The sequence below is a fragment of the Chaetura pelagica genome, unplaced genomic scaffold, assembly GCF_000747805.2.
Source record: "Chaetura pelagica isolate M959 unplaced genomic scaffold, ChaPel_1.0 scaffold68, whole genome shotgun sequence".
NCBI classification, from domain to species: Eukaryota; Metazoa; Chordata; class Aves; order Apodiformes; family Apodidae; genus Chaetura; species Chaetura pelagica.
The window spans coordinates 3896634-3909975 of NW_009954407.1; the positions used below are offsets into that span (position 1 = coordinate 3896634).

At 35.7% G+C, this 13342-nt stretch overlaps 1 protein-coding gene across 1 annotated transcript; it reads right to left on the reverse strand.

Moving 5' to 3' along the window:
* Nucleotides 1–243: 243 nt before the first annotated feature.
* Nucleotides 244–12456, reverse strand: FAM3C (family with sequence similarity 3, member C). Its single transcript, XM_010004305.1, has 9 exons — nt 12395–12456; nt 10149–10253; nt 8991–9020; nt 8453–8576; nt 6146–6204; nt 5075–5125; nt 4560–4644; nt 2048–2174; nt 244–835 (listed from the first exon to the last, which is right to left on the reverse strand). Exons 1-9 carry the CDS (start codon nt 12405–12407, stop codon nt 746–748), a joined length of 684 nt encoding a protein of 227 aa, XP_010002607.1. The 5' UTR covers nt 12408–12456; the 3' UTR covers nt 244–745.
* Nucleotides 12457–13342: the final 886 nt, after the last annotated feature.

Below are 13342 nucleotides of genomic sequence, written 5' to 3' on the forward strand. Positions count from 1 at the left end.
GCTTAACATGCCAAGTCTCTTCTACAAAGTAAACATTATCTTCAAATTAAGTACAAATCCTTCCAAGCTGCTTTTAAATATCACTAGCACTATTTATATATTTACTTTTGTTCCTCCCCTAATAAAAATAATTTATATTGTGCTTAGATTGGTATATCTGTGTTACACTACCATGTATTCTTCCTTTGTTGATTATTCAGTTTTGATATGGGGCTACAAAATAAGTTTCTGGAGCACTTGGTATTAGAATAACCAAATAGCTTTAATAAAAAGTGATGCTGCCATTAAAAAGGCAGAGGATAAAAAAAAATTAAAGCTCTTTATTAACTTATCACTAAAATCTACAATATTCCACAAAGGATACATACTCACAGCAACATTACGCTGTTAAGAGGACAGCACAACATTTGTCAGGATCTGTTTATTATCCACATATGCAACTTACCAGCCCGTTGACCTACAAGGTATCACCACAGGCAAACTAAATACTGTGCTTTTAAGAAACCTGCATAGAAATGATTTGATGTTTCTTTTATTTTGAACGTATTTACAAAAAGGATTTCTATGTGTGTTAGCAATAAATAATCCGAATATTCAAAATGTCAGTGCCCATGCACACACCGACAAGATGGCTGCATGCTTTAAAAATATCATTTACAGTACAGTCTCCTTCATAGCCCTCTCCCTAATAATAGCAGAAAGTGCATTTTCTTCCATATTCTTTCTCCTTTCCTTTTGTTTCCATTTAGTCTTGCTTCTGAGGGATACAACCTTCCATCTCAACAACTTCTGGCCAGCCTTCATACTTGTTCGTGTCCTTGTTGTTCTTTATATGCTGTAAACAGAAAACATTAATCTACCATTAACATAAAGTAATTTTTATGCTGTTGCTTTAAATCACAGCTTTAAAAGACATTTTATTTACTTATTTTCAGGCCACAGACAAAGAGAAGACATCACTATTAGCCTCTTGTACTTTATATCAAATGTAAGGATCTCTCAGTATTCACTTAACATAACTTGCTCAGGTAAGTGTATGCTAAGAACAATTAAACCATACTGGCAAAATATTTTGTAAAATTATCATGGATACATATTTAGGAAGAGAGACAAGCAAAAAAAAGACCAACTGCATTAAAACATGAGCAACTGGGGGAAAAAAAAAGATACTAAATTTACAAGGCATTGAAAATGAATAGTCAGAATTTCAAGGACATTATTTATTGTCAAATGCTCGGGGGATTTTTTTGTTTCATTGGATTTTGTTTATTTTTCCACAAGGCAACTATCTGCAGTCAGGTAAGATATTGCCTCCAAAAGTTTGCCACTGCTCTTGCTCTAGTTCCCACTCCCTCACAAAGCTGACAAAGAGAACACACCTCCCTTACATAACATAAGCATACATAAGCTACGTTTAGTGGTAATTAAAGGCAACAATAACACGTTGAAGTTTAACAGCTAATGTATGGGAACATACTCTCTATGCCACAAATTTTGCTATGGCAGCAGTAATTTTTGCCAGAAGAGCAAAGTGAACAGCTGGGAACACCAATGCCTTAACTACCAGTTATCTGTCAGACATCTACCATTGTTACTGCAGCTAAAATACAAGTGTTAGGCAGGAAGTTTTTAATTCTTCAGTTTAAATGGATTAATCAAAAAGGCAAATAATGTAGTTATTGGGATACTAAGATCTTTTTTATTATTTGTGACTCACAAAAAATAATTTTTGTACATTTAAAGACAGGAGGCTAGTCAAGGAGTAAAACCGAAAATAGGTCTGTGTGCCACTACTGCAATAGACACCCTCAAACAAACACATGGCATTTATAAAACATAGAACCCCAGGATGGTTTGGGTTGGAAGGGACCTTAAAGATTAACTAATTCCAATTCCTCTGCCATAGGCAAGGACACCATCCACTAGACCAGGTTGCTGAAAGCTCCATGCCACCTGGCCTCCAACACTTCCACAACTTCCCTAGGCAAGCTGCTACATCTTCAGTAAAGTCAGAAGTTACATACCAATAAGTTGTAGAATCACATACCTGTTCAAATGGACTTTTAGTCTTAATTCCTTTTCCACCACAGAAGACCCAGTTGTCTCTAAAGCCAAGGTTAGTGATAGATGTGCTTCCTAATTCAGCAATCAGTTTCCGTGCCTCCTCATTAAGCCTTGAGCAAAACAGAGAAGTTCAGAACATGAATAAAATACACGTCCTTAGAGCTTTCTGTGATGTACGGACCACTACCTTTAATCTGATTAAATATAGTTTAAGTCAGTCAACATTGGGCAAGATCTATCTTTCAACATCAGATAAGGCTAGCTCTGAAATCAGCTGATCTAACAAGCTCTGCTTTTAATATTTTAATCTCAAGGAACCAGCATACAAACCTATCAGAACACCAACAAAAGTCAAGAACCCTCTCCTGTGAGAATTTAGACACAGATAGCAAGGCATGTTAGTAATTCTCCAAGCAACTAAAAAAGTCAGCCTTTAAAGTAAACATAGTTTGCAGGCTAAATCTGAAGTCTAGATAAAGCAAAAGCTATTTTAGATTAGAAGTATGACCTAAATATATGAAAGAATTTCTTGTCTGCTTGGGTCAATTAAGTAAAAATTCAGAATGGTGCCCCACAGCATAGTTCAGTGCCTGTAGGTTCAAGCAAGATAATTTTTCTACGGAAGGGGGTATGATTCTGTAGATGGTAAGTTATCATTCCAAAACCTCCAAATAACAGCTCATAATTTCTTCCTTTCAGTTACTATATTTGCCTGATTACTAAAGAACACATTCAACTTCTGATTATTACTACTTACTGAGATACAGATTGTATTGTTCACTTCAGCTAAAAGTATGAAAAATATTAGGTACTTTGGAGGTTATTTGCAAAACCCATGGTCCAGATTTCTAGAGCATTAGGGCAGCTTGATATTTTTACTTAAATATTTATTTTTTAAACATGTCAGTTCTTCACAAATTAAATTATTTTCAAGAACTGGAATTTATGATTACCATCAGCCACCAGTGATAAGGTTTTGGCTATTATATCACTAATGAACAGCAGTGCCTGCCTGTCAGCATAAATGGATCAAATTCACCTTATTTTTTACCTAGTACTGTATCTAGAGACAAGCTTTCAATGACATCAGATGTGACATGATTATTGAAACAAGCTAACTATGTTTATTATCTAAAAAAAAGGAAAAAGAGGACAGAGAAGAAAAGTAAGACGACAAGTGACTAGAACAACAGACAAGAGATTCATCCTTGGCATAAAGAAACATTAAATCACTTTCTTCTAAAAGCAGTGAACATACAGACACTTAACTATTTACTGCAAATATTGAACACTGCTAAGTCAAGACACTGTCATAGGAAAGCTGCTCCTCTGTCAAAAATACAGACAAGTAGTAGGTAACAAATTGAACCAAAACAAAAAAAAAAGAACAACGAGAACACACTAGAAAAGTTAAATATTAAAAAAGAGGAAAAGGGGAAAAATTGATTCCTTTTCACTATGAAAAGCAATCCCTTGGACAGGATGGCTTAAGTGAGGAGCAGATTACGATACAAATTCTACATTAATTTTTACTATCTATTAAAGATGACCAAAGTTGGGAAGGCTGGAAGATAATGCTTTAAGAGAAATAAAACCTCCTAGGGTAGAATTGTTCCACACACCTAGGCTAAGAGCTATCAGGCACACACTAGTAACCCCTCAGACTTCTAAAGAAGTAACACAAGTAAGGCGTCTTGGGAACGGTCTCTGAACTGCTGTCACCATCCTACTCTTGTCTTGGAGTTGTGCAGGATGGAACAGAAGAGCTTCCACCAAAGTTTGTTTCTCACAGTCATGTTCTTGTATTTACTAGCATAATGTAGAATGAGCTATAAGCAATAGGAAAAGTAACACATTTCCAAAAAGATACATATTCTTGGAAGGAAGAAGAAAAGAGGTGAGGACAAATTCCAAGAGTGCAGCTAGAAACTTATAGGGTCTTCAGAAGCCAGGGAGAAAAGGGGAGAAAAAACAAAAAAAGCCTGACATGCAAATATATTCATCATATCTACAATTCAAGCAGTTTACTGGACTGATCATATTGCCCTACACTGTCTTGTTGCATTGACATCTCTTCTCAGGGGAGCAAAAACCACAATTGTATGTACCAATATAGCAATTCCTAATCAGTCAACTATTAATCTCTAGCTTTTTACAGATTTTAAACAACACTTAGAATATTTCTGCTAAAGAGTGTCATTTAATACTCAGTTTATTATTTCAGTATTGTTAGGATCACAGAAGTATATATCTAACACTCCTCTAGGTAAACATACACAAAAGTCATTACACCAGATTAGTTTTAATTTGATCCTTGTCCCCAAATCACATCAGCATTATAAAACTAATTAACTGAAAGCATAGTTTCAAATTCATAATCTTGGAAGAACAAAACTTTATCAAAAGCAATTGTGTGATAAAGAATGTGTTTTTTTTCAGTGCAAATCAGCCTTTAAGAGTTGAATCAATATTGACTGTATAAATCAAGGGCATACTTTGTTGCACCATCATCGTATGTTCCCATTAACACTATTGTTCCATCCTGGATGGACTTCAGAAATTCAATAAATGGTGCCACATCTGAAAAAAACAAAACACAAAACTGTTTAATAACAAGCAATCATTCCATATTTAGACACCTGCAATGCCTTCCTGGAAAGACACTCCTCTTAAGAATATTTATAAATGTATTTATAAATTGATAAAAATATGCTAAGTGGGAGAAAGATAAAATGCATTAGAAAGAACCCTTTCATAACCACGAACAGGAACTACTCAGGAGAACAAGCACGCTAGATTAACTATATGATTCCCCCCCACCCCAACTATTTGAGTTTCTTTAAATTTGAGCTCTCCTCACAGTCACAAAGGCAGAGGTGAAGCAGTCCCTAACAATCACCTTAAACTACCAGAGCAAATTAAATGTGAAGTAGTGGGAGAAAAAGAAAAGATAAAAAAATAGCAACACCACCATTGTTTCCCTCTAACCAGTTAGGGTAACTGCACCTACCTCCTCCCCACATGTCGAAGAATTTAGTGTCTAATGGTTCTCCTGTTTTACCTGAAGAAAAAGAAATATTTGGTGTCATCAAAAAGCCAAAGTTAGATTACAGACAACATGCCCAACTCCTCTTAATGGCTCGGGGAAAGTGCTGCACAAGACACCATCATAAATCATCAAGTATTATAGTCTTGTCTTATGAAGATTGCTCCTTAAACATCACAGTAATTTGTGAAAAGGCACAGGAAAAGGTAAAGGTGAGTGGGAAAGAAGATGCAAATTTCTTATTTATTTCAAGCAGAATATCAACACATCCTCAGAAAAAAAAGTAACAAACAAAATTCATGTTTACCTTTTTTTTTTTTCAAGTTATTTTTGCAAACAATACTACATCTATAGGTTGCCTTTAGTACCACACAGAAAGTAAGATCAAAATTACACTATGTTTTATTGCAAACTGGAAATTCTTAGTTAATTTAACTCAGAGAACAAACATGAAGAAAGTGGTTAACATAGTTTCACCCTTATTTTTCTTTTTCTGTTTTTTACTTTGCTGTCTACAAAGACAGTATTTCATGGAAGGCAGAGTGATTTTAATACACACATTCATTTAAATTTTGAAAGACAAGAAGACTGGCAGCCACATAATACAAAGCCAGGTAGTTTGGTTCTGAACAGATTGAGACAATTTAGGAAGACAAGATATACAGAATTGTTACATAAGTTTCACTGAAAAGGGAGCAACAGAAGAATTTAGTCTACAAAGTTTTATTAGTGGTGGCAACACACAAAGGCAAAAGAAGCAGCATGCATTTCCTGTCTTTTTCCATTTTATATGTGCATCAGGAATTTATCACCAAGACAGTTCCCACAGCACTCCACATTACTATTTTACTACATAGTTTTAGAAACAAAAAATACACTGAGTTTTCATGTGTGCTAACAAATAGGTTTAAGTGCTGAGATCTGTCATTATCTCAGTATATAATATGCTGAACGCTTCTTTGTCTCCCCCTGCTTCCCTTTCACCATCCTTAGAATTTCACCTGAAATTTCAGAAACAATTTGAATGTCACTTACCATTGACCAAGGCCACATTTATTCCTCTGCCAACATTATTTTTAACTCCACTCATTAACCTGAAACAAAATAAACAATTTTATTTTTTTAATAGGACAATCTTCTGATTTGAAATGTTTCTCATTTTTAAATAGGATCAAATTGTAAGAGATACAAAGTTGAAAGACCACATGTTCACAAGTACTTAAATGAAGCAAAACCTCCTTCATCTAATGTATGTGCTCTTATGACACCAGTGAATTGAGACCAATAGATCAAATATCCCCAGTTGTATTAATTTCTTTTGATCGCTCAATCAACTTGGTTTCAAAGTATCTACATAATTAAAAAGAAAAACTGAAAGATTACATGCATTCTGAATTATATCAGCACCTTTAGTGCTCTCCTAACTGAAGTGACATCCTTATGTTTAATACACAGCAAAAAACCTATGTGGTAGATATCATAAACACATTGTGAAAGCTTGTCCCTGCTTTCTTATCTTGGAAGTATGAAGAATATAAAGTAATCAGGATAAAAAAACATTTTGCAGGAGCGGGTTCAGTAATTATCACTAAAAAAATGCTACTGAAGTGGAAATAAGTTCTCTCAGAACTCTAACATACTAAATACTTGAGCCAGCTTGTGCATTCAGACACTGCAGGCTGCAATGCAACAGCCTTCTCACAAGAGGGCAGCCAACCATCAGTTTTTAAATTCTTCCAACAATTTATAAATTGTGATGGGAGCTTTTTAAAGAGCAATGAAATGTCTTATGAGTAAAGCAGGATACAATTCAAAATCACTCAGATTTTCTGGTGGACATTTACACAGACATTAGAAGTTCTCCTTCAAAGTAATTCAGAAAGATTTTTGTCAGGGCAAAGTGGATTTAAGACTCCACTAGTTGTGCACTAGTATTAAAAGAATAGAGAATTTCCCACCAGCAACTACTTTCTTTTAATCATTTTCTTCAATGAAATGCCTAGTAGAGGATTTCTTAGGGGTTTTTTTTATAGGAACAAGAATCTCTTCTTAATTAAACCAGTAAATGAGACATTAAAAAAATCAAAAGCAAACAAAAAAACCACCAAACAAAAACATAAAAAAACCAACCCAAACCACAAAAAAGCCCCCCAAAACAAGAACAACAAAAACACAAACCCTACAGTCCTAAAGTTAAAATAGTACTTGCACTCCCACAACTTTTAATCAGTGAATCACCACCCTTTGCAGACACTAAGCATCCTAGGAATCAGTGAGAAGCTGGCAAATTGTGTAAGACCAAGAAAACCATCGTGCAGACAGATTAGATAAGACTGCCCAAGGTCAGGAGGTGAATCAATGGTAAGAATGGAAAGCAAAACATAGCAGCTTTTGATTAGCAGGTACCAAAGGTGAGCTTATGCTCCCCAATTCCATGGTGACGCTCCTACACTGAGCTTGGGACAAGTCAGCCTCAAGGGAGAATGGCTTGAAATGCGAATAGTGCTCACGTTTCTACTAACAGCACAAAGCCAAGAAATTGCATGTGTGAAAAAAGCTCTCACTGCAGTTTCACTAGATCTTAATTACTCGAGGTAATGCAAAAAATCACGCTTCCCTTTAAGAACAGGCAAGACTAATCTTAGTGTTACTTTAGAGAGTAAAGTAATGGAAAATCTAAGCCAGGACTTTTTATTCTCTTACATATTAATTACCCTATTTACTGGATTACATGGGGTTGTGTTGTTCACTGTGAAGTTGCCATTTGTTCTAAAACTCATTAGCCCTATCTGCTGTATATGCTATCTGAACCACTGAACTAGCACAGAGTGGGCTGAGAAGCTGCTCAATTGGAGTAGTTAAAATTTAAGTGGAAGGCAAGGCTTGTGGGTTGTGATATATTAAAAATTCCTGTTGACAACACTGACATCATATCTTTTTTGACAGGTGACATGTAACACTGAATCGATAAATCATGTTATATAAAGCTCCACTCTCTGGTGACAACAAGCAGGAACAACTTAAGAGCAAAGAAACAAAGTATAAAAATAAACCTTAATGTTCCCATTACGGAGATTGTTGAAAGGTATTCAGTTAAGAACTCGAGGCACAGCATTCCTGATAATACTTTTTAAAAAAAAACCTGTTAATAGAAATACAGGGCTTAAATTCAAAACCAAACTGTTTTACCAGTTCCTTTCCTCATTTCACACTTAAGTTTATTAATTTAATTATCCTTAACAAAACCTACAAAGGGTCACTTAAATTACTGATTTTGTGCGTAAAGTGATCCAAGACAGCATTTGAAAGAGATAATTAGGTACAACAGGTAAAAATACTTACACATTATCTTCTACACAAATTTTAGGTCCAACTACATTTGCTGCTCCACTTGCCATTTTGAATGCAAAATGCTTTTCAGGACAAGCTTTAGAGATCCCACATTTGTATCTTGGAGGTTTTGTAGCTTTCAATATGAAATAAAACAGGACTTTAGAGACAACACCACAGGCAAGCAAACAGAAAAATACCAGTTTTCTTAAGGAATTAAAGGAAAAGAGCAAAGACAAATGGTATCTCATCTACAGTTTCATAGCACTTTAAAATAATCTAGGGTTCTGCAGTTATCTCATTATTCTACTTTTTGTTCTCACCCCCCTAATTGCTCTAGCACTACCATCGCCACAAGACAAAACTACAAGTGAAATGCTGGCAAAAAAAACAGGCTTTACCAGAAATTTAAGAAAAGCAGGAAGAGAGGAAAATTAGTTTCTGATTGCATTAAAAGTGTAATTAAGACTTTCTTAATGATGAAAATTCAACAGTTTCTGTTAATAGAGAAAGCAAGTCATAGCAGTAACGTATCCATATGAACACTCACAGCGTGCAGCTGCATCCAGTGCTGATCTAGCTAAAATGCAAAAAGAAAGTTTTACAAGATGTTACTATTAAAGTGTCATCTGGTATAAAACATCCTATAAATTTAAAACCTTTTTGTACCCCTATAAAAACAAGTTGGCTGACAAAGTATGAAACATCTGAATATTATTTTCCAATATAAAACATCAAACTTTACATGGTAGAAGAATGAACATGATGAGGAACCATATTTAGAAGCACTGTCTTGATTTACAACTGTCCGATTCACATAAAGATCCATGGAGATACAAACCACCAGGGATCTTTATGTGGAGGTGTGGGCACTGAAGTGAAATGAATTCCCTTCTTATATCCACCAGGATGGGGTTCCTTTCACCCAACACTGGAAGCCTGCAGTTCAGGTGTATTTGAACCGAACCATTAATGAATTCCTTTCTTGGGACAGGAAGAGACACAAGTGACATCATCATGCATAAGTTGACAACATGTCTGCGATACTTTATGACACCTGTGTCTTTTCCATGATTATTAAAGATGCCTCTGGTGACTGGTTCAGATGTCAGCTCACACCGTAGTAATCTGGAATTAAATAACATGAACCCTATCCACGTACCTACTTTTTTTTTTTTTTAAATTAAAAACCCCTTTTAAAAATAATTCAAAACATCCACTGAATTTTAAGTCATCTCAGCTGCTTATCCTTTTCTGTGTAGAACCTGGGCACATCTGAAATGTTTTGATTACTGCGTGTTTTAATTGTACATACTAGTGTGCCTGTGCAAGCAAAGCCCACCCAAAACATAAATTCTGAATTGCTTGAGGTGCAGAAAGGCAGAGTACAGACTTCCAGAAATATCATTCAAGTTTCCTAGTTTACAACTCCAGACTAAGATGGTAATACCAACAAGAAAAAAAAAAGCAGGTAAAACTATGCATACTTGGTGGGCAAAGAATCAAACTGATAAATAGAATAAGTATTTAATAAAGAAAATAACTTAATACACACATTATGTATTATATACAGTAACAACTACACACGCTAAAGAGTTATTTTTAAGTGTAACAGCTTAAGTCAAGCTTAAAGCAAAATAAAAATATGCTTATGATTCAAGTCAATAATAACAGATATCCAGAAAAAAACCCAAAAGTAATCACTTACCAAATATGTGTCCTAAGTTTGCATCCATTTTTATTTCAAACACTTGAGATATGACATAAAATGTCAATAAAAATATTGCTACGACTACTACCAACTTTGCAGCACCTATTCAGAAGCAGAGAAAAGTTTCAAAAAATTGTGTGCAAATGGTAACATGAAGTTTACCAAAATTAACTACATAAAAAATATGAATACTATTACATTAAGGAGAACTCAGAAACAGGATGATCATTTGTTTACTCACTAAACAGAAGTAACCTCAATGAATGGACTTTATAACAGGATGCAACTGAGCCAGACTGTCAGGTTACTATACCAAATACATAACCTGCTTTCAGCTTTTTTCAGCTTCATGCTTGTCTGACACCACTGTACACCAACTTGGCTCAATAGCCAGGAGAGAGCAGACTGGAAATCCAGCTTAGCAGGATGAACTAAGCTTATCTAACTGGCTGCTGTCCAAACGAGAAATTCCACCTGCCCTCATTCCACTTTCCTGTTCTTTGCCATTTGTACCCATCTCCTCACTGTTCACTAATACTCCTCTTTCCTCCACCATCCCCCCAAATTTAGCTACCTCTATTTCAATGTATGGCCAAGAGTGATTAGGGATCTGTTCATATAACGTAGCTTGGCTGCTTTGGTCAGTCAGGTCTGAGCATTACATTAAAAGACCCCAAAAAATCAACAAACCAAACAAAAAAAGCTTCCTCACCTACTTTTCCACAAATTTCAAAAGGTGAGTTTGAAGACTCAAAAGAGCTAATTTTTAAAGTAGTAAAAAGTAGTGCCGCTCCCCCTCCCACTTTTGGAAGTCTCAGTTAGCTTGAAGTTTTACAGGCCAAACTTTCTCTAGTGCTGAGTGTTCAAGTGACTTCACAGCAAACAGCTGGAAGCACACAAACCACAGCAATTTACACCTGAACTGGCAGGTTGAGTGTACACAGCACTGCCATGAACCTCATTTTTTAACATAATTTTTCAATAGATTTTTACAGGATACTCTACTCTTATTGTAAAACACTGATTGAGAGTATAAGTTAGGTGAGGAGGCATCTCATCAACCTCCTGCCTTCTTGTCTCACCCCAGTATGTCAAATTGTTTGGAAGAGGCAACCATACAGAACACTTGTTTCTCAGATTGTCAGCCAAGAATTCTGAAATTCTTCTGAAAATAACTCAAATTTATGTACTCTTGCAGATCACAGACTTCTACTTTTATGGGTTGCTCATGAAACCTTAAAATAGACAGATTATTCAGCCTTCAGAGGGATGACAGATGTTAATCAATCCTTCCAAAAGGCTAAAAAAAGATGAGGGGATAGAAAAGGAAAAGAAAGATGAGAAAAGAGATACAACTTTTTTGTTTTGCTTGTAATTTGGTCTTCCTCCCCCACTCTCCCCTTTTGTGTGTGTGAGCCCATACATACTATGTAAGAAAACACAAACACAAACTTCATTTTAAAATATTATTGGTGGAACTCCAAAATTATTATATTTGAAGGGAAGTGAGTAATGGGTAAGCACTAGAAAAAAAAATATAATCTGAACATTTTTCAAGTGGAGAAAAGGATTTCAAAGAAACATTGCTTAAAAAGACAAGATGGTATCAGATTTTGGAATCTGTCATCTAGCAAGTAGCACTTGGAGAGCATGCTGTTTCATTAGATAGTAGGTGAGAAAACAAAAACTTGGTATGAGCATTAAACAGCCCTATAGCCTGAGCCTTCCAACTGAACTACAAGCACTCCCACTACAGGAAAGGTAAGAAATCTCCTACAGAATTCTTTTAGCACTTGAACCAAAACTGGCCTGTTTGCTACAGGTTCGATAGGAACTGACATATCTTCTTCGTAGGTTTTAGCAACAAAAATAGTTAGATGGAACAAAAAAATAGGTTTGGGAAACTAATTTTCCAGGGGCATCTTCTAAAAAGTGCACCATTTTCCAGTACTTTATCAGATTTGCTTTAACGTGTTGCACCCAGTTACACGTATTGAGTTTAATAAAACAACCACAGAAGTAGTGACATTGCAGGTCAGTTGGAGTGTTTTAACCAGCTGCTTGCTGCTCTTAGATGATCCCAAATTCCAAAATTAGTTTAATTAAACATCAATTAAATGGAACAACAATGCCCATCATGATAGTTATGTTTATTTTAAAACTTTACTGTCACAGCTTGTTAATGCCCTCTCTAGCACTTGTTTCACAAGTGACAACAGTCTGATTTTACAGAGTCCACTTACCTGCTATTCTCATGTTTAGTCTTTAGCCAGCTATTGACACTATTGCATTAAAAATAGCCACCTATGGAAAAACAAGCACAGCATTGTAATTACATCCAAATAAGCGCTTTTTTTTATGAATAAACAGTAAAAAGCTGTTTTACTAGCCAGTAGCCAGCTAGAAACCAGATTTTTCTAGCCAGTAACGTTGATGATTTTCCTGAATACCTAATTCTTAACACTACAGTAAAAGGAATATTTAAGATAGATTTCTGATGTATTGCTTTCATTTGTCATTCCATGAGACAGGTGTTCTGAAAAACCACTAACTTAATTTCATCAAAGCCACTACTAATTCTGTTCAACTTTCAATCCTTCAATTAGCGACTTAAATATTTATCAGTTCTGTACATAAGCAGTTGTTGATTTCCTAAAGTTAGATGATAAAAGTCAACAGCTCCATCTGCATTGCTCCAAAGCTCTAGCAACTTTTGGAAGTAAGTTGTTATTTGGCAACATAACATAGCAAAGTACACTTTGGAGAGAAAACATTTAAGCATTTTGGCTTTTAGAATACTGTGTGAACTTCATTCAATGGAACTGAAAGATGGTTATTCTAACACATTAATCTATGCATTACAGAAATGTCACTCATAGCAACATCCAAAGATTCATATGATGGCCAATAGTAATGAAAGCACCAACCCTCAGAATATTTCAGAATAAACTGAAAGCCATTGCCTATGAGCCAACACCACATAAACACTCAGGAGTTTCTTCTTGAGAAGAGTCTGCCACCACATAAAGTCAAAACGAGCCTCAATCTGCAGAGAAACTGCCCCAAAGCTACTACCTCCTCCTCAAGCAACCCCATTCCTGGGCTGTGCCAAGTCTCTCACCCTCTGCCTGCAGAGCCACGGCTGCAGCTGGCTCGGCCCCATGGTCCCAGCCAGCCCCACTGGGGCCACA

What these genes read in the sequence shown, in the direction of transcription:
- FAM3C (XM_010004305.1), bottom strand. An exon ending in AAATGTGGCCTTGGTCAATG is followed by an intron (nt 5,126 to 6,145) that starts GTAAGTGACATT and finishes CTTTTTCTTCAG; the next exon opens with GTAAAACAGGAGAACCATTA. An exon ending in TACGATGATGGTGCAACAAA is followed by an intron (nt 2,175 to 4,559) that starts GTATGCCCTTGA and finishes GTTTTGCTCAAG; the next exon opens with GCTTAATGAGGAGGCACGGA.